The sequence below is a fragment of the Taeniopygia guttata genome, chromosome 1 (genome assembly GCF_048771995.1).
Source record: "Taeniopygia guttata chromosome 1, bTaeGut7.mat, whole genome shotgun sequence".
NCBI lineage: Eukaryota > Metazoa > Chordata > Aves > Passeriformes > Estrildidae > Taeniopygia > Taeniopygia guttata.
The window spans coordinates 50,578,004-50,600,913 of record NC_133024.1 but is presented as its reverse complement, the minus strand read 5'-3'; the positions used below and the strand labels follow the sequence as shown (position 1 = coordinate 50,600,913).

Genomic DNA, 22,910 nt, shown 5'->3' with positions numbered 1-22,910 from the left:
ATTGCTAAAAATAAATAAAATCCACATTATGCTACTATTGTAATTTAAAATTGCTTACTCACACCTGAAATCTTTCATTTGAATGTGTGAGAACAGAAAGCAGGAATTAATTTTAGAGTTGTTATCAATTTTGTGAACCATTGATATGCAAGGGGTTTCTGTATTCTGTAGACTGTGGCTGATGCTTCCACTTTAGTCCTTGAGTCAAAGTGAAAACTACCAATACAGAAATGTGTGGTTCCATTATTCCTAAACAGGTTCAAGAGTCCTTTAGAATATGTTTGGAAATTTTAAACAATATTCAAGACAACACAAGGATTAAAACCTTTAGGGGATTGAATCTTGCTCAAACTATCACAGTAGAGTCAGTTTATATGTATGGAACAACACACTGTAATTGTTGCAACCGTCTAAATCACAATATTGTTTCAATTGTATAAATCACAACATTGTTTGCACATCTCCAAACTACCTGTCCAAACACATTTATTAATGGTTTTTAATGTGAACTGGTGGTTTTCCAAAAAGAGAATCTTCCCAAATTAATTTCGTTTCTCCTATAGAACAGCATAAAAATGCTCTTCTCAGTAATTAATAGTAGATTAAAAAAGATGGGCTTCTGCACTAACTTTAAAGTATATGTGTCTACATTTAAGTTTGTCAACAGAAGTTCCCCATTGCAATCATAAAAAGAAATAGGCACTCGAGTATAACACATCTCACCTATTTTAAATGCTTATTTTAGGATAAGATCATGATTCCGAAGTATGCACCTTGTACTATGCTTAAAGAAAGCTTAGAATGGCTAATTCATACACATATGTGCGTATATGTGTGTGTATTCACATGTGTCTATATAAAATAAACTTTATAATTACCTGAGTCCACTCATTAGTTTGTGGGTCGTATGCTTCCATAGTGTTCAGGTATGATTGACCATCATATCCACCTACTGCATATAATTTGTCACCAAGGAGACAAACACCAACAGCATCTCGAGGCATACTCAGTGGAGCCACCATTGTCCATGTATCAGTTTTTGGGTCATACCTGAACAAAGAAAAATGAAACTGGTTATATGGAGAGAAGACAAGTATCAATTCATGTTGATTTTCACTTGAATATAGTTGGGGTTTTTTTTTTGTTTTTTTTTTTTGTCCTGGGGGAAAAAACCAAACCTTTAGTATCCTATGCAAAAAAATTCTTCCTAACATCAAAAAGATACAGCTTTATTGTGCTCTCAACTCCATTCTCTAGATGTTGATTAGAAACTTTTGCTCAGCTAAACTTCTAGAATAAACTAAAATATTTGTAGGATAGTGTATAATCAAGAGGTCTGAGAAAGATATATGAGCAATATCTGAATGGATGGGTGTAAAATTTGTTTATATGTTATGTATACATTTAAAGTGGGATATCTCCTGCAGCACATCAAAAATATTATTAACATTATTTCTAAAATTAAATTTCACTATATTTTAATTTCTGAATTCATACTAATCAGTAAAAGCCGTACTATGTATTCTGATGCTTAAGTGCATTATAGTTAGTATCTCCTCCTGATATTTGCTCAAGTAGATAAAGTAATACTGGTTTTAAAACATAATCAACACTGAATTTTTAAAACTGAGAGTAAAAATCCTTTTGTATAGCGATGGTGATTTAAATATTTAAATATTAAATATTTAAATATTTAACCTAGGTCTTCATTGAGATATTCCTTAACAAGGTAAAATTGTTTCATTTCAGAGTCATTCCACTGTAATTCTTTTGAACATGCATAAACCAGAAATTAATTATCTTTTGATAGTTTGTTACCAAGGATGCCTGGACTATTAGATTACACTAGATACCTAATTTTTAGATGTCGACTATTACTAAAACAGAATAGTGTATCACAGTATAATAAAATTAATTTCATCTGTCCTTAAGCAAGTCTACTTTGTAATAGAATCATGTGATCAGTGGAGAAAATAAGCAGTTTTGCACTTCCTTTAAACAGTCTGACTTTTTAAATTTGCTTAAATGTGTAAGTCTTTTAGTAAGTTATTATCAATAAGCAACTTGGAGGGATACTATTTGAAGTACTACATATTTGAACAATGAAATATTTTTTTAATATATATATATATACACACTAATACAAACACTGAAACAGTAATGCTACAGTGTTTTGCTTGTAACAGCCTTTTGGTTCATAAATATAACTTCTAAATTGGACAAAAAAAGAATTGTCTGTAACCTTGTTCATATTGTTCTTGAGAGGTAAATGCATTTTAAGAAAACAATCTACTTGTGTTCTAGCTGTTAATCCTGGAATTTGGGGGACTTCTCAGAAAATAAAATGTCAAATATCTAGAAATATGATAAATGTCTTTACTAACATTAGAGGAAAATAACGCAAAATATTGCTTGAATATGTGGAAGGGAAATGAACATGTAACAAGCCAAAAAAAAAAAAAAATTAATGGATTTTTTTCAAAGACTGTGTGAGTTTTTCAAGGACAGCATCATGTGCCTCTAGCAGAAACAGTTTCCCATCCAGTGAAATGCACCAGTGTGCATGGTATCTTCACCTACCTAAAGGTAATATATGTTTAATAGACTTCTCCATACACTGCTCTTAAATTACAATGGCCAAGGTGAGGAGGTGCAAAAGTTAAAGCTGGAAAATAATACAACTGACATAATCATTTGACCTTTTTTTTTTTTCTTCTTCTTCCAATAAACAGGTACACAAGGCTAAAATGAGTCCTTATAACTCAATTCTGTCAACAAAATAGAACTGCATGAGAACTTACTGGTTTTGTAACTGCCAGGAAAATACCTGAGATTTCTTATATCCTTTCTGCTGCTAAAAAGCAACTGTATATGTCATCTTTATAATAACTAGTATGCCCTAGGCTGAGCAGGGTTATGATAAAAGCTCCTGAATGTGGAAAGAAATCAATTTTGAAATCAAGGTGAGATGAAGGGAAAAAAAACTTTAGGTGAAATGACTATGTTTTTAGCATCTGTCAAGTTTTGACTAACGTTTGAAATGAAAATCTGCTTTATGAAATCTGACAAAATATCTTGAAAATGTTATAATTCTTATGAAGAAAGTACTTGTTTTGCCTTTAAAACAAATAGAAGATTGTACTTACCAACTTGTGAAGATGAGTGAGACGTAACATTATTTTATTTGAGAACCAGAGGAAATCTTTTAAAACTGTATGACCCTTAGAAGAAAGTAAACTGAAATACCTAACTACTACTGAGCAGTAGCATTAAGAAAACACATATCTGCTACCTCCACTATATTTACATTATCTCAAAAATAAATTTTAAAAAATTATGTCTGGTTTGGCAGGCTTCCAGGAACAAATTGGTACTGGAATAAAGCACATCCTACCAGGCTGCATCAGAATGACAAAATTACTCATTCCTGAAGAAGAAGAGACTCAAAAAGCAGACTTTCAATATTTGCAGACAGAAAAACTTTCAGAGAGATATAAAATCACTCAAACTAACAGACCTCCTCATCACTTATTATTCTTTGTTTTCCTAAGATATTGAGGGGCTTTTATTTTTTTAAATGATGTATTATTTTGGAATAAAAAAACAGACACACTAAATAACATTCCTGCCATCTTATAACCTAATCAATCACTGCGAGGGCCATGAGAGTTTTTTCACATTTCAGTGGAGTTCACCAGTTAATTCACATGCACTCAATGTAAGTTAATAGTCTTACAAGTTTTGGTTTGTTAGTCCCAACTTTTAGTCTCAAAGCTAACTATTGACGAAGTACATCGTCCACAACTTTTGATACCATGGAAAAATATCTAGATGAAAGATACTATATATTGTCACTCTAATACTAGTACATAAAACAGCATAAGGATAGGTTTAGCTAATTTTTGCAGTCTCTCCTGAGAAAGAAAAATGCAACGGAGTATGGTTTGTCATCAATACTAGAAGGATTTTCTTCTCAGAGAATGAAAAATGAAATAAAAGATCCCTTCTGAGTACCAATAAGCAGAAGCAGTTGAAAATATCTCTTAAAGTCATCACTACTACTATTAATATACATTTAATTAGTTGAAAATTCTTGTTATTGTTTTTTATAAGTAGAGATCCACAAGCACTTATATTTTTTCAATTAAATATTGAATGCTAAGCTGGATTTAGCAGAAGAAATAACTGACATTTATTTAAGACCTTCTGAAAATAAATAACAAGATAAATTTTTTCACCTTATATGTTAAGATAAATCAATTACTCAAACATACCTACTTTAACTTTTGCAATCTGTACACATTTGGAGTGAATATTTTCCTTATTCTATTTAAGAGCATTCAGAAACAGAGAAAAAAAGTCAAACATTCATGAAAAATTTGAAGAATACCTTTAAACTGAGTGCTTTAATCACTTCATCTGTGCTGTACTGCCCTACTAGATATTCTTGGATTTGCAGAAAATCTACTTGCAAAATTCAGGGTACTGTAAATACAGTGTATCACCACATTAGGAAGTGGCAATTTTGACAAAGGAAGGAATTCATTGTACTGTGAATATCCATCACCTAAACAGTTCTTTATTTCTTCTTTGCTTAGCCATATTTTTAGAGTTAGAAAATAATTTAAACACAGTTTAATTTTGTGTTATAAAAGTATTTCAAGGAAAAAAATTTATCTCTACAATTTTTAGTTTGTGATACTGCAATGCATAATAGAGTCTCCAAAAATAACTTGAATGGGATGTGAAAAGAGTGGATTGTTGTGTTTGTGGCAATATATAATAGTACTGTAAACAAAAAGGGATTACAATAAGTTTCAAAGAAATTGTCTTTAACACACCTTTATAGAATTTTTCAAGTAAGTACTAATTAGACATTTCTAGGCTTAAGAACATCTGCTCAAATTTACCATCACTAAGCTAAGAAAATAATGCTATCAGATATTATTTTGTATTTTAAAATATGCATTTATAATTTGATACCTTTCCACGTAGTCCAGCAGTCGAGAGCAGTGATTAGAAGCAGGAGCATCATGTCCTCCAACTGCATAAAGAAAGCCATCACAGGTAGCCACTCCTACACCTCCTCTTCTCTTACACATAGGAGCACACATATTCCATTTATTTGTGTGAGGATCATAATACTCCATTGAACTCAAACATGAACTTCCATCCCGACCTCCAACGGAATATAACCTAAGAAAGTCCACGCAAATAAAAATGTTGATAAAACAAGAGCAGAAGTAAAAATAATGAGTATCTGTTTTTTTTATTTGACATCAGAAAAGAGAAAAAAAAGAATACATAATATTTGAAATCATGTGAATCTCATATAGTGAAAAAACATGGATGTTTTCAGAATTATTACCAAACTCACGTGCTATTTAATGCTTTGTCCACCTGAAGAGAAAGGAAGATATTTCTTTCTGCTAATGAATATTTTTATTCTTTCATTATTGCATATTCAGTCAAGAGCACCACAAATGACATGCAAGTTTGTTTCTATAGGTTTAAAAACCATGTAAGCAGGGTTGCTACCTAAGTTCACCATCTATGAGATGGAAGTGGAAGTACAAACTTATAACTGGTAATCCAGACAAGGAAGAAATATCCAATTCATTTATTATATTTTCTCTTTATTTTTGCTGTGTAACAAAGTATTAAGAAGCACAAACAATATGGAAAACAAGATCTGATATTCAGCAAATTCCACATAAGGATCTATCAATGGGAACACATTTTCAGCATGAATTTTACACTTAGAATAAGCAGATATCAAATATGAAATGTGTTGCAGATAGGACTATCACATTATATTTTAAACATGGATTTTAAAAAATTAATATCTTAGTTTCAAGGCTCTTGTTTACACTGAAGAAAATTCTTACCCAAACTAACAGCAACATGTCTACTTTGCAAGAAAGTTATAATTCCCAAGCACAGTGTGTTGTTTTTCTTCATCAGAATGTTTTATGAGGATAGAGTTATGTTGGAAAGTCATGGACAACTTCTGAAGAGTATTTGAAACTTGAAATTATAAAAATGTGGTTTAACAAAAAAGATGTTGTGTTTTAAGTATCTGCAGGCAAGCAGCTTGTTTAGTTCTACTGTTTATAATGGGTCCCAGGAGGAAATAGTTCTGATTGTTCTTTCCCCCTAATACCATGCTGCATTCATTCCGTATGAATCTTTTTGCAGTCTGTTGCCTTTTATATAGTGCCTGGAGATAAGCTAATAGAAACACAGGCTATTTTAAAGTCCAACCACTAAGCAATTTTGGATGTGAAAGCTGTCTCTGTAAAGCAATTACTCATTTGGAAGCTTTTACTGTCCTAAGCACTCCATGAATTCAGACCCATTTAAATACATTTGCCATTATATTTCATTGGTATGGATGCTGATGAATAAGGAAGTGCTGTACAACCACTAAATATGCCACTGAAGCCTGAGAACATTTTGGTAGTGCCTGACAGATGTACCTGTGCTCTGACTAAAGCACCCAGGAGAATCCATACTCCTCTGAGATATACTAAAGCAAATACACGTTTTTACATCTATTTATTTGGATCCAGACCTAACACATTAACCTTATTTATGATTATCAGATTCTACAGATGAAATCAATATTAAAGCATCTCTTAATCTGTGGATATCTACAATGTCCAACTTGCTTTTATAATCAGAGTAGACATTTGAGCCTACAGAACAGCACTAAAAATATTTAAACTTGTGACCAAAACCATTAACAATAATAAAAATGTAAATATAAACATTTACAAGTAGGTGTCTGCAAGGATCGTATCTTCATTTTCAAAGATGTAACTTGGTTCAGCTACCCACAGAGAGTGATAAAACATTTTTTGTGACACTTAAGATATGTTGACATTCCTTCCAGGCTGAGAGATATGGAAAATAGTACAGTACAAAAACCAGTAGAAAAAACCATGACTGCTAGCACTCTGAAGCCATTTAAATGTCAGTAGAAAACTACATGTCAGTAAGATAATTAATCCCCAAAAATAAAAACTATTATTAAGATTTCTGAGATGGTCAAATATGTTTCTAAGCAGATATTTGGACATGTAAACACTGAACACCCACTTAAAAAATGCAAAGAACCAGCACTTCTGCAGACTTCAGTGCAAATAATCTTGTGTACCCCTAGTCAAAATCCCCACTGCTTTGATATTTCTTCTGGCATGAAAAGTTTTTATTTATTCCACTGTCTTTCAACTGAAAAAAATCAATAAACTGGTATTTGCACTCTGAAAGTAAAACATACTTTCTCATTCCTCTATTCCAATTAAGACAGCTAATAAAATATAGCTGAAGGCACTCCTGAGTTGCTGGTAACAAGACAGCAAATGCTGTTTATAGGTAGCCAATAAAGTGGGATCACCTAATCTATTGCTAAAATACTTTCAACTATTCAGAATAAAATTAATTTTTAAAATCATATTTTAGAAGTAACATTTTAAAGTTTGATTGTGTTTCTATCTTCATTCTCTAATATATCATTAATATTTTTTTTTTTAATTTCACAAGGGTAAAATAAAAATAGTTCAGACAAGAAAAAGTTGTAAATGAAGTCATTGCTTTAAAGCTCTGGTTGTTGCTGAGTTTGAACAATTCAGTCAGAAATTGCTTCCAGGCTACAGTCAAATTTCCAAATCCCCATTCACAAAGGCTGAAAATGAATGGGGAACAGCTTTGCAACAAGCATTGAACACTCAGGATACTGTACAGCTATCTGAAACTTTTGAAATACTTATAATTAAAGCTATTCAGTAGTCGTTTGTCCTTTTTAGAGTTTAGGGTGTTATTTTATTAGATGACTTTAAATCAAACATTTTTTTCAGCTTTGTCTATCTTGTCATAAATTTGTAATAAAATTTCTATAGGGAAAAATATAATGTATTTTTCTGAATTATCTGAATTACTCTTCATGGTGTAGCCCATCAAAACTAGAATAATTATAAAAATAATAATTACATATCCCTGCTTAGAGAGTGAGACCAGCAAGGAAAAGAAAGCATCGAGTACTGAGCACTTTTATCTCCACAGTGAAAGTTCTGCCTGTGGAGATATTATAGATTTCTATTCCTAAATACTCTACATTTCAGCTGATTCAGACACTGTACGGATATGAAATTAGGCCAAGCTCAGCCTCTTCTGTCTTTTCAGGGTTTTGTCACTTCTTTTACTAAGATGGAGAGAGATTCCTGAACCTTTCTATATATATAACTATATGTATAATTGGCTAGAAAAATGAAGTAGAGGTTTCAAAGTAGGAACCATTAGGAGAAATCATGACCAGCTGGATCAAAAGCATTTATCTCAGTTCTGCCATTACAAACCTTTGATAACTACTCAGAAAAGCCAGTTCTAAATTCAGTTTGACAAGCCAACCTGAAAAGACCAGAATGTTTTGATGTGAGGTGGGTATGGCTTGTGAAACCAGTTGGATCATGCCCTTAATGCATTTCTTAATGAGGTTTTCCCTTTCAAAATTCTTTCACTACGAATATCAAAGACCTTATCCAATCTTTTACTTAGGCCCTTTTGTACCCTCTTCTGGCCTTTCAGTGTGTCTGAAAGGGCAGCGAAGGATTACTGTGACACAAAAGATATCTGCTTGGTAGAACTGAAGGACAGTAATAATTTTCATCGGTGCTGGACTACTGTATTGCTGAATCAGTCCATGCCTGGCCTAGGGATCAGGATTATAGAGAGAGATATGTATCCATGCTGCCTTGATTAAGCCAATGCAGTTCGCTAGCAAAAGTTGAAAATACAAAAATTTTGTGAATGGAAAACATTAATGAAGTCTTATTTCTATGTCTAAATTTGGAAGGGCATTTCGTATATTTGTAATGCAGTAGGGAAGTAAATTAAAAGTAGAATTTGACCCCCAAAAAATAGAAAAATATATAACTATAGAGTAAGTTTCTGGAATTAAATCAGTAGTAACTATTGGTTAGTTAGATGGGGGTCCTGAGAACTTAATCTAATGGCATGTGTTTCTGCCCATGAAAGGGGAGTTGGAACTAGATGATCTTTGAGATCCCTTCCAATGCAAGCTATTCGATGATTCTGTGACATAAAATATTGAGAGAAAAACACCCTTTGCATGGATAATATTGTTATGAAAAGTTTGAATTCCTACACTGGAAATTTTAGTTTCCTAATAGAAAGAATTTGTTTCAAGTAATTTTAATTGTAATCAGAATTACATGGGCTACATTCTCTATACAAGACCGTTGACTCAATGCAGATTCCACCAGTTAAAAAACATTCTTGACTTTATCAGGCTATAAAGTAGGTAAGGCAAAATTGTTTTTGTAAATTAATAATTTACTACAACAGGCACATGAGGCCCTTTATTTGCTCCATTATTATGACACACAGCAACACTGCCATTAAATAAGAATTTTTAGTGAATCCATATAATTACTTTGTGCTAGATGGAGATGATATTTATGACACTAATTTTCTTTGTGAGTTTAATAATTTTAGACCATACAGTTGTTCCATGTTTTGCCTCAGTATCCATTTGTTTATTGATTTTGACTAAAATATTTAAAAATATCTACACTTTTTTTGTATTTTCCACAGTTGAGGAAGAATAAGTTCAATATGTGTCTCATTTTACCTATACTGGGCTACAGAAGAATTGTTTTTCTGAAAAAAAAAGAGTTTGATTTCAACCATAAGTTATTAAACATAATATTTATAAAGCAGCAGCAGCATAAAAAATGTCATAAAAAGAGGATTAAAATTAAGTTATAAAGCTATTTATAGGTCAATGTACATTTAGAATAAAACATAGTAAGAACAGAGACAAAATTTTCAACAAAAAAATTCTAAGGCTGGTAACTGGTGAGCTAGGCTTTGAAGCATGTTTGTTATTATTCCCATTTCAAAAGAGTTTCACAAAATTTGTTAATTGTTGTGGTGTGTTTTCTTTTTATTATTGTTTTCAATAGTTTGTTTTGTAACCCCCTTCCCTGAGGCATTGATTTAGTCCTTGCTGTCAGTCCTCCCTCATACCTACCCCTTATTCCAGAGAATTCTCTGTCATTTATGTATCCCTTGCTGGTCCATTGGTTTAGTCAGACTGGAACTCCCTATTGGTTTATGTTCATCCCCTGCCACTCTGCTATTGGTCCCTAGTCCCAAGGTCCATCCTAGTCCTGACCCTAAAAACTCACTGCCCGGCTTGTGCCTTGGTCCTTGCCTCTGCTTTATATTCGGGTTACGGATGCTTTCTCTTTCGCCCTTTTGGCATAATAAACAATCCTTGGATAAGCAAGCAAGGCCCATCTCGTCTTTTCTACGTTGATCACTCAGCAACTGCTTAGGAGGTTTGGGGTCCCGGGGGAGGCGTAACGCCCCCCTTCTGTCATTCACACCCAGCATGCTGCTGCGTGCCGCTACTGCACTGCAGCAGTTAATAATAATTAATAACTTCCTAAAAAAATTTGAGATACTGTCTAGTTAGGTAGATGATATAGATGGAAGCAGACATGTGACAGCATGAATTTTTTTGACAAGAAAAAGCACTGCTGTATTTTAACAGCATGCAAAATACCTATGTCATACTTAATGTACTGATTTGCTTGTAGTTAGTGAGACTATTGTGGGCAGAAAGCATGCAGTTTGAAACATTTCCTTTTCTCCTTATATGACAGTAACTATGTATGCCAATCAACACATTTTTCTTAGTTTGAACGGATTAGTAAAAGAACAAGTGAATCACCAATAAGGCATAAGAGCAAAGAAAACCTCAAGCAAGGAAAGCTATGAGAAAAAAATGGCACTGATGGGAAATATAATAGTTTTGGTCATACTTTCTTGTCTTGTTAGTTTGGCATGAAATTTTGAAGTGCTACATCAGCCTTTAAATACACAATTAAAGCATATTAATACTTCCTTTATTTAATAATTTTGAGCAGTTCCCTAGTCTTTGCTGAAGTATGAAAATTATCCATGCATTGCAATTATATGGCTGACTTGCAAAAGAGTCTTAGGTCATTTAGCTTGTGATCTTCACAATGAACAAACCCTTCTCTTTTCAACAAACTCAACCAATAATGTAAGATTTATCTGAAGCTGGTCTACTGAGTCAAAAGAAATTTCATCTTACCTGAATATTAGTTATTAAGAAGTTAATCAAATTTCAAATTGGAAAAATAGGAAGTTAAGAGTGGAGATGGCTTGGCATTCTATTCTGCTGAGTATAGTAGGTATTTGGGAGCTGTTGTAAGCGCTGCTGCCCATAAAGATATTTAGTTGAGTATTAAATTAATATTGAGCTTTCTTTAATTTCATTCAGACGTGCATATTTAAGTATCCTTCCAGATTACATATATGTGGAAATAAGGAAGTATATGAATAAACATGATAACACACAGGCATGCACATGTGTACACACGTCTGTATGTAGTCTAAGTTGAAGCCTACATTTGGGAGTCTCTCCAGACTGCTCCAGCTGCACTACACAAGGGCTCCCTTCCTGTCCCAGCATATAGGCACCAAGAACCATGTGAGACGGGTATGGATTCTCGTAATTCATCTCCCACTAAAGATAATAATGAAAAGCCAGACTTTAGTCATAATGAAAAATATGGGATATGAATGCCTTTTGCAGTCTTGACCACAAGAGAAAAAACAGTGATTGCTGATTGGTTTTTTTCTTTTTTTAAATTTCTGCTAAATTGTGGAAGCTGTGAATTTAAAATATAGGCAGTGAATTTTCCTAGGCATTATCCACACTGCTTCCTGCTGTCCAAACTGGTGTATATGTTACATTTAAAAGCTTAAATTAGATGGAGTGACATTACTGCGATTTTCTGCCACGTATTAGGACTAAGTTAACACACTATGTCTGTTTGGCCTGAAGTACCCATACATGTCCAAATTAATTCATACCATCCTAGATCATAAAAAAAAAATATTTCTTAATACTTATTACTTATTGTTTCTTATTAAAAAACCTGAATGACAGACCTTATCACAAATTATAGTCATTCCAGCTGTACAACAGTCAATGGTCAGCTAGTCTGAAAATTTTACTGTGTGGGTAATGGATGAAGATAAGGACATAACGGGGACATACACACTAAAAGACATAGATGTGCAGTAAACATTCAAAATAGAAATGTGGTCCAAGCATCTGGGACTGTGGCCACAGTATAGCCAGAGAAAATAGGTTAATCAAGTTCCCACCTGCAGATAAGCAAAGTTGTTAGTATCTGTTGTGTCTCCTACCAATCACTTAGTTTCTAAAGAGGAAGGCTTCCTAGCTGCATATGCATCTGCTTTGGACTGTAGGAAAAATAGTGGCTTTACATTAAAGATTCATTATTTCAGTAAAGATTCATGATTTCACTTTTCTCTTATAAGACTGACATATAATTATCTAGTTTGTATCTTTTTAAGGCTAGCCTAGCCCCACAGAAAGAAAATAGACCTGTGCAGAGTCTCTGTCTTTACAGGCTAGTGTAAAATAATAAGTTAAATCTTGCTTGAGAAAAAGAGAATATGATGTACTTTGAATTAAATGATACATTCAGTGAGCTGCATGAGACCCCCATGTAGGAAATATGAATTTACGTGCAAAAGCACAAAAGATCAGACCAGGGCACTGAATTAGTAATAAGCCTTAATGATTCTGCTAAGAGAAAGTGCCACAGATAGTTTATTATATGATGCATGAAAGCCAAAGGAGCAGAACTCCTGGAGGAGGCTGTAATCAGCCATACAATCAAGTTTTGTAGGTGGTTATATGAATGTAATACATTCCTAATTCTCTCATGCCAAACACTGAACTACTATTAAGGACTTTGTGGAATTATTAATCTTCGTCTCTCCAAGGTCAGTTCAAAGCAATTATAGTCCTGGTGAGTGACTAACTATAAGATGATTTTGAGAACCTTTCTTGTGCTCACACTAATTTGGTTTGAATTTTGCTATTTTTATTAAAAATTAAGGTTCAACAGGCTAAACTTTCTGATAGTTACTTTGTAATAGTGCATAAAATTTTAAGGGGAATATTAAATTAAAATAACTGCTATTTACAGCAGACATAATATTGATCTAAATAGCACGAGTTTCTTTCCAGTTTTTCTCATTAAATGACATGAAAACAAAACAATCCACTGTACATATGCCAACATCTCTGTTGGGTAGCTTTCTGTGTTTCCCATTCAAAATGAAACAGAGAATAGCTGGGAAAGCACTGCCAAAACAATAATCCAATTTATGCAAGTCCATTACTAAATGAATCCAATTACTGAAAAAGTGATGGAACTGAATGAATGCAACTGAATATAAATAGATAAATAACGATTAAAAAAATCCCAAAGCTATACAGTTATTAGAGTCTCTCTACCTAACTACTAAAATTGTAACAAATTAATTTGCATGGATGTGAAGGGAAAAGTAATAAATGCTTTTTTTAAAAATAACAATTAGTATATTCTATCAGTACTTAAGCAGAATTAAAAGAATGTAAAATCTGATCTAAATTCTATCTGTTACAGTTAAGTAAGAGACAAAATTTGATATTAAAAATTTATAATAAATAATTACATAAAGGATAGATTAAACCAGAAAAGCAGTGGTTTTTGTATGTTGGATTGTCTTTCAAAAAAAAAAAAAAAGGAAAAAAATATCACTGCCTAAGGCAAACAGGAAAAAGGACAGAAACATAATTAATGGAAAGAGATGAGGCTTGCCAAACAACTCCAATTGTAAATATGTTGGATTTGATTAAGAGGATTTATGCTTAAGGGTTTGTTTCTGTAAAGGAAAGTATCTCTCGGTCAGTTTATGCACCTAGCCTATAGTACTGGCATTGCGTTTTTCTGCTTAAGATAACCACCAGTCACAGGCACAGCAGCCTATGGAGGACACCACACTGCAGCAGGATGTTATCTCTCAATGGACTGCAGCCCATGGAGAGCCCGTGATGGAGCAAGGGAAATGTGTGAGGAAGGTGTGGCAGAGAGAAACAATTATGGCCTGACCACAATCCCCATTTCCCATCCTCGTGCACCAGCCAGGAATGGGGCTATAAGGTTACACAAAACATAAACTGAGCCTGGGAAAGGGGAGAAGAAAGGTGGCATTTTAAAATTTGGGGTTGCTTCTCACTAGCCAGAATCTATTTTTATTACTAATAAATTGCATTAATTTTCCCCTAGTCAAGTCTATTTTGCCTGTGACAGCAAATGGTAAGTGGCCAGGTGGATATTAATGGGAAATAATATTTTCTTGCAGTTTTTCTCCTTGTTCTTTTACCTTCCTTCAGAGACAACAAATACTTACAAAACTTTTCCTTAAATAAAAGTAAAATATTATTTAAAAGAAACTTACCCAGTTGCATTTCTAAAAGTTAAGATTAAACAATTCCTCGCTTTTTGTTATCTATCATATACCAACAGTGTTGTGTAGTATTTAATAAAAACAACAGCAGCAGGGGGAAATATCAAGTTCACTATAGCACATATTTGGGATGTGGCAATCAATAAAGTGCAGCTGGACACCTTTTCCTTGACTCCACAAGATGTTAGCATGAGATTGAACTGCTTGCCAGTGTGTGTCAGTCATGATTATTGACACTTTGGGCACTGCTGTGATGTTCTACCATTCAAAGTCAGCCTGTGGATCCTATCAACAGCTGAGTATTTTATCCTTTTGTAATACAGATTTACTGATATTCGCTAAATGGATCAAGACTGAAGGGCCAGACTTTCTCCACGAAAGCTACAGTTGCTTCAAAAAATATTGATAATTTCAAACATATCAATAGAAATGAAGGAATATTTTTTGTAATGCAGTCTTTGTGGACATATAATAGAGCAATATAGAAAAACTTCAGTTATGGTAGTGACACAAAAATGTTTAGAATAGCATAAATCTTTATGATACAGAGAATGTCTTTGAAGAGTATGTATTTCTGATGAAAGTGTATAAACCAAATTTCATTCTCACTTAGATCTACACCATTAGCATAAAATATGTTCTGAAATTAAATTAAATTAGTGGAAAGGTTTAGTGTTCTTAGGGAATGAGCAGTTCATATATTAGAGTTTTTTAATAGAAGGATAATAAAAAGCTATGGTATTAGCTATAAATTTGGATGCATTTACATTTCATGTTAATGAAAGGATTAGTATTTATTGGATTGAAGATGTCAACCAGATTTTTTTTTTGTTCTTGAGTTTAAATTAAGAAATTGAGAAAATCTTGAAATAGTTAAATGGTAATTTTAAAAAGTTTCTGGAAATTATAGAGTTTTTCACACTTTTTGTTCCTTGGTGCTTCAAACCCATACTGTAGAAAAGTTCTATTTCTTCAGCACTATCTGCTGACAACTGTAGAAAGCTGGTCTTATATAGTATAACTTGCACACTAGTTACACACCACTTATGTGAGCCCCAAAGAAGAGTCAAATAAGTCATCCCAACTTTTGACTCATTATCTGCATATAAAAAGCACCATCCTGTATCAGTTATTTCAAATTGTAGATTGCCATCTCACATTTAGTATTTTAACACCCATATCTATTGCTGATCTGAGGAATTTCACGCACTCTTTCTCTTCCAATCTCTGCAAAGGAGTTGTTAACAGTAGCAAGATAGAAAGGATGATGCTGTTGCCATATCAGAATTACTGACCATATTTCATCCCAACAAATTCTTCAGTCATGGCAAGTCTTAGAACACCTATCAAAATATGTTGAAAATTGATAAAGACATCAGGTTAAAAATAAATAATTTTATATATAGTAAGGATAACACTCCACTCTTGCATTACTCTTTGACTATGAGAAACACATGAAGATGAAGGCGATGGAATCTCCAAAGCCTCAGAATACATTGTTGGTGGTACCTAAAACCTATTGGTTACTTGGGAAAACAAAAATATTACTGAAGAGGAAAATCCTCATATTCCAGCTTTTGGTGTTACATAAAAACACATAACATTGCCCTTTATATGAACCAATAAACAGGCATTTAGAACCTGAAGAGAGGTTTGTGAACACGATCCTATTGTCCCTGTATTACTTTTATTTCATCTCTACTTTCCCAGCTGAATTGCAGCTATTTTGTGCATCTGTTTCGTTGAAAACTGTATCACTTTTTTTGGTTTTCTTTGGTATGGCATGCATTCTTGATAGTCATGGTACACATTATATGGCCTTTGCAATTTCACTTGAACTTCTTTCAATATGAATGACAAGAATTCCACATAATAGTAATACAACATAAATATTTCCAATATTAATAAAACTTTATGTATTCTTCAGTAGCATTTCCTTTTTTTCCCCCAGATTTATTCTGTTCTTTTTTCTGTGATAACAACATACAAAGCTTTTTTCACCTCTTCTTTTACTTCTTAGCATTAATTTTCTTCAAACACAAGACTTGTTAATTCACATATAAACTACTAAATATTCTATTTGTGTTGCTTCTTAAGGTCATCCAAATACTTCTGTATTCATGTGCCCAGCATGAATCATATGATATTATTCTCTCTGTTGCCACTTTGAATGACCTGGTAATTTAACTAAATTGATCTTGTTATACTTCTTAACCCAGGACAGATCTGTAAAGAATTTCAGGGGTAATAGGGTAATATCCATAGAGTCCTTTTCTTCTTCAAATCCCCGTACTATTCACCTGTTTTTCATCTTAAGTATTTTTTTTCATATGTAGTACCACATAAATTGTTCTGTTGAAATTCTAGTAAAATAAATTTGTCATGTGTCTTTCTTTTACCTCAAAAAACACCGTTATCTTTTATTAGTTGATCTAGCTCTCTTTACAACTAAGAAGACATTTAAGAAAATGAATATTGCCTGTGTTCCTCATTGAACCATAGTAACTATTGTATCCAATTACTCTGGGAAGTCTGGAGGTAACAACCAGGTGACCTTTCTGTGGGAAGGGGAAGATAATCCATTAAGCCCTCCTGGGTGAAACAGTACTGCAACTTTGAAATGTAATAAGGCAATATGATTATAAAAAAAAAACCCAGCAAATGGACTAAGTCTAAAATTTAAAAAAATTCAAAACTTCAGGTAGTTATTTTTCTGAATTTCCAAGAAATTCAGTAGGATTTTACTGCTTCAATAATTAAATATTTTTCAAATTAGATTATGATGTACGTGTTGACATAATCCTTTTCATGTTTTAGGAAATATGTTGATATAAGAATTTCAGTTTAAATTTTAAAATGCATTTCAGTGAAATAACATTCATTTCTGTGCACCCTGTTTTGCCGAATTCAAATAGTATTGTTTTCAATTTGTTTGAGCAGCAAAATAATTGCTAATTTACTTGCATGGTCTACACAAGTGAGCTTCTGAAACACTTCAATACATTGGGAACTAATAAGAAGTTACAAATCAATGACTTCATTCAGAGCCTGATGTGATCAGAATATGAAAGCTTTACCTTTTTTATTTATTTCCATCTTAAACTGATAGAAAAATACAATTTTCGTTTTTCTGCTTAACATTAATTTAAATGGAAAACTAATTCAGCCAACCATGGAGCAATGGAAGATCACAAATGGAATAGTTTCTCACTTTAAAACACAAAAGAAATGGCTATACTTTTTCAAGTCCTTTAAGAAAGTCATATTTAAAATATTTTTTTATGTAAAGTGCCCAAAGTAGTGTGAGATACACACACAGAATAGTTTGTAACTCTCTTATTTCAACAAGCATTTTACTTGTTTACTTATTTAATTCACTGTAGAAGAAAGAAATCATGACGAATAACCAAGAAAAATTCCTCAGAACTTCCATACTGAAATATTTTTTCCTTTGCTGAATGTTAAATCCAACATTTTGTTTCTCAATGAGGTATCTATTTCCAATATCCTGAGGAATGCAACACCTGTCAGTTTTGTGGAACAGTAATGTAGCAAGAATAAGACCGGGAAGCTGAAAGGTCCTTAGATATGTTGTCAAGTTGCAGTTCTTGGCATATTGGATATATTTTAAAGATGGGTACTCAGATAAAATGAATAAAAATCAATGACATATTTTTACTTTTTGCAATGAGACCACTGCTTTTCTGTTTTCACTGGAATCCATCCTACTTTTCTGGGACACAGATAACACCTCTTTTAATTTAAAAGTGTTTCATATAAGTCATGCAAAATTTGGTTGAGTATCTGCTAACTGGGAAGCACTGAAGATATGGTCAGCTGTGCAAAAGAAACAAAGCTGGAATATAGAGATGCATAATCATATGCTGCTCTTCATGATATTAGATAAATATTTGCAGGGTTATTTGTCTAGATGTTGCTTCTGCTAGTCTGCAGCATGGCTTGTGCACAATTGAAACCAGTTTCTTGTAGATTAACAAGGCTATGAAAGCAGCTTTGACCATTTGATCTACTCCAGAACATTTCAATGCCACTACAACTTAATAAGGGAAAGCAATGACAATTAAGCTTCATTGGTTTTCCAAAGAAGTGTTTCATTTGTGTAAGCACACCCTACTCACTTGCCATTTAATGCTGCTACTCCAACAGTGCTTCTGGCAATTGACATACTTGCCACAAATGTCCACTGCTGACTTTGAGGGTCCCACCTCTCAACTGTGTTCAAATAACTCCAACCATCATGTCCTCCCACTGCATAAATAGGCCCTTCAAGCACTGTAACTCCTAAAATGGAGGAGAAAGTGAGAGAAGATAAAAGTATGTTTCCTCTATGAGTAGTAAAAAATAAAAAAATTTTCCAAAACGCAACCAACAAATGAACTTATATATTCAAAATTAAAATGGAAATACCATTTTGAGATTTGATTAATTAAAAATCAACAAACAGGAATAAAATTAATGCCACTCCACATGGCTGTATGAAAAACAGGTCTTGTCAAACAAACTTAATTTCATTTCTTGAGAACAGTGTTTGCTTCAGAGAATAACCTGTCAATTATGTGATCCTCTTAGATTTCTGTATTCCCTTTAGTTTCACATAACATTCTGATCATGAATTAACTCTTTTGAATAGTAGTAAAGCACATAATAAAGTAGAGACTGGATACCTGATAGATCTCTGATTATTGTCAGCCTAAGGGGGATTTCATTGAACGGAATTGTTTCTAAAGGGGTTGAAGCCTAGTTTTGCATCATTTCTGTCAATTATGTAGAAGAAAATAAACAATTCTTCACTAGCAGGAAGACTGATGGACTGGTATGGAATCAAAAAACACATTTGAAGGCTTAAGCAAGTAATTAGACTGAGAAATTAAGGCTGCTTCCTCAGTTTCACTCTATCAAAAAAAACCCCAAACAAACACACACCTTCACAGAAAAATAATGTTGGATATATCAGCATTCTTTTATCTACTGAAAAAAAACATAACAAAACAAAATGTAACGTGTAAAAACTGAAGTAGAACATATTTCAATAAGAAACAATTTTTTGACTGTGAACAGTTTGAACTACCCAGTCAAAGAAATTGAGGAATTCTCTATCTCACAGTCTCTTTAGTAAAGCTTAAAAGGCTCTGGAAGATAAGTTATAGCTAAGCACCATTTGTTACAACACAGTAAGCTCAGTAATCCCATTCTATGATCCTAAATGACCATTCCTCTGAAAAATCTGAGGCTAAATTCAGTCCTGTTTCCAAGTCAATGTCTTTTTTTTTCCTCAGTCAATTTCACAAAATTTGAACTCATCAAAAAGTCAGAAAACAATAGATCATTGAAGTTTCAGAAGATGACCTTGTTTTTTTCTTGCAGAAAAGTCTAGCTGTAATTTTAAACAATGTGACATTCCCACTTTCTGTGTAATAATGTTTTGTTCTATTTCAGAAAAGTAATTCATTAAAAGCTTATTTTACTTTAAAACTATATTTAGCAATGAGTTTGAATATGTTTCATCTAAGAATTCATATAAAGTATTTCTGCACTTTGGGTGTTGATTTTTGTTTGTCAATATTTTTTAACTCAAAAAAGAAAATAATTCAAAAACCCTACTAATCCTTAGAAAAATTTTCCTCCAAATGAAGGTTGAATCTTTTCTTTTTCTATAGAACTCATTCTCCAATTGTTTTAATTGCCATGCCTAGAAATTCTTTCTATTCAATCACATGTTCCAGTTACAATTTCTCTAGAATATTAAAATGAATATTAAACTGAAGTCATGTTCCATATAGCTCAATATCTTATCACATATAATAACGATAAGTGGGAAGGTGTGAGAGCGGTCACATAAAAATTATGAGATTATATGCTAATATATGTAGTTTGGTGGTGTATTTTTGTTTATTAATATTTTAAAATATTAGATATTTTAAAATATTCTTAAATACTGAATAAAGAGGTTTACATTGTAAAAAAATTATTTACAATGATTTGTTATAAAATCATGGTTCTAAGCTTTTTCATCTATATACTATTCATTAAATGCAAAGTTAAATAGAAAATCAAGTTCTTTTCTGGATAAAAAGTGAATCATATTCAAAGGAAGTTCAGAGAGGTAAACATTTTTATACACATACATGTATACATAAATGGTATGGAGACAAACATGCAAACCCTCTCTCACCTTCACACATAAACAGTGTTGTATTGTTATGCAGTGTATTTGCATTGTTGTATTGTTATGCAGTGAATTTCACAAGGCATCTATGATGTGCATAAAGACACATCTCATCAGTTTTGCAATTTCCAGCTTTTACTTTGTCAGATAACTTATTTGCACTTTCACTAGAATATAGTTTTCCTCAATTACTCTTTTTATCTCACTCAGTATTTACATTTTTTTTTCAAGTCCTTCATAGCTGAGCTTTGCTCTCATCTATTTCCTGCTGGAAATTAAGCCAGTACAATTATTTAATTCACTTTTTGTGGGAAATTTGATTTCTCCTTAATTAAAATACCATTCTTCCTGCATTTTCAGGGATTTTTACTTTTTTTTAAAATGACATTGAAAACGGATAAGCTCATTCCATTAATATAATGTTACTTTCTCTTGGCATTTCTTGTTACAAAGAGAGAAAAGTAACATTAAGTAAGTCAGCTTTTTACAGAAAATAGTTTTTAATGGCTTCTCTGTTCGTCTCATGAGAACTTTTCTGAGTTTATAAAATGCAGATAGAAACCTGTGAGATGCACACTTCCTTCTGATTTTTTTCCCCATTGCAGAAACCAATATACTCCCCTCAGTATTTTCTGGTGCCCTTTTGTGGGAGTTGCTGCGCAAACTGTTGCATCTGCTGGGTTGTAACTCTGTTACCTTTGTTTAGACCCATTCTATATATGAAACCCTACATTTGATTCTTTTGTTTTCTAAGAAACCAGGTTGGTAATGTTCTAAGCTATACAGAAGTATTTTCTTTCCCCATTAGACAGTGCTTGAATCATATGTTTCAAAATATTCTAATGAGAATTAATGATAATGTAATCATCTCATATACTTATTTATATCAGTAAATATATAAATACACATTTTATATTAGAGAGACTGTGTCCCATATGAAGAATTCAATATTCAAGCATTGAATTCAAGCATTTGAATTCATTCTAAGCTTAGATGCCAGAATGTCTATGTGATTTTTATATCACACATATGAACTAAAGGGTATTCCCAAAGGTGTTGCTTGTAGCCTCCTTATCACACAAGATGGAGTGCAGTACAACTCTTCTCTGACTGAAATTACTGAACAGTCCATGATAACAGCAACTGGCAACACCATAATCAAAATCTTAAGGGACACATTCCCGAAGATCACAAAGCAAAATATTTTCCAGTAAAATTGATGAAGCAAGACTATTCTCTTTTCTGAATGTTCCAGGTCATTTGTTTTAATAGAAGAAAAAATTAAATTCATTGTAAGTAGTCTGTGTTGAAATGTCAGAGTTCCAACGCTATTAGCACACTGTAGGATTTCTTCTCCTTAAAGAGCAGAGGTAATGAACTCTATATACCTTTTATTTTTTTTTAATGGTGCAGCCAATTTCTGCTTGGTCTCTTGAGATAAGATCTTTCATATTTTTGTAGTTAAGATACTGAACAATGTGTTAGAAGATCAGAGTTCATTTCAACTTCATGAGACAGGTTTTTGTGTTCACTGTGTATCCTAGAGTATACTGATGTCAGAATACATAATTTTATTTCCTGTCATCTCTGTCCATAAGATAATAAACGTCCACTTAGATTTACACTCAGAATGTATATATTGAAAAAGCCCATGAATGGGCTTTTCCTGTTTCTAAATGAGAAAATAACTATTTCCAGCTGACACTTGAACTCTTATTTGTCATTAAGCAAATTGCACAAAAGAATAACACTGTTGGCCCTTTCATGAGAATTTACTAAGAGAAAGGAAAGGACAGAAGGCCCTCGTATATTTTCTTCCTGTACATCATCTTCAAAAATTTGGTAAAACCAGTTTAAGGCCCAAGAAAAGACAAAAATCCTCTTGGATTTAATTTTTCACATGATACTAGTGCTTTCTTGTTTTCTGACAACAGAAATAATACATTCAGAACGGGAGTATTTTACTATAAGAGAATTACATTAAATAACAAAAATTATTATTTATCTGAACAAAGAAACTTAAAATTGGTGGAATCAGATCTTACTTTTTTAATTTGTAGAAAATAATAATTCTGGCACTGAGGGAGTAATTTTTTCTACCATCTTTTGATGGATTACTTTTACCTGACACTGTGAATGGTTTGGCTTTCCTAGTTCTCATATAGTTGCAGAGCTGAACCAGCTATGAACATCCCTTTTAAGAAAGGAAGCAACTTGTTTTCTTAAGAGGAGATATGTTTTCAGCAATTTCTTGAGTAGTTAAGTGCAGTAAATACAATGAAGAGAAACCTTAATGTTTTCCTGAACAAAGAAAGTACCTGGAAAATAATTATTC

General features: G+C 32.7%; 1 protein-coding gene across 1 annotated transcript in view; it reads right to left on the bottom strand.

Moving 5' to 3' along the window:
• Nucleotides 1-22,910, bottom strand: part of KLHL1 (kelch like family member 1) — a 193,161-nt gene that overhangs the window by 7,901 nt on the left and 162,350 nt on the right. Inside the window, exons 8-10 of the mRNA XM_030271533.4 lie at nt 18,528-18,690; nt 4,984-5,196; nt 879-1,050 (exon numbers count right to left, since the gene is read on the bottom strand). Coding sequence (XP_030127393.2) covers nt 879-1,050; nt 4,984-5,196; nt 18,528-18,690 — 548 coding nt within the window. The remainder of the gene's footprint in view (nt 1-878; nt 1,051-4,983; nt 5,197-18,527; nt 18,691-22,910) is intronic.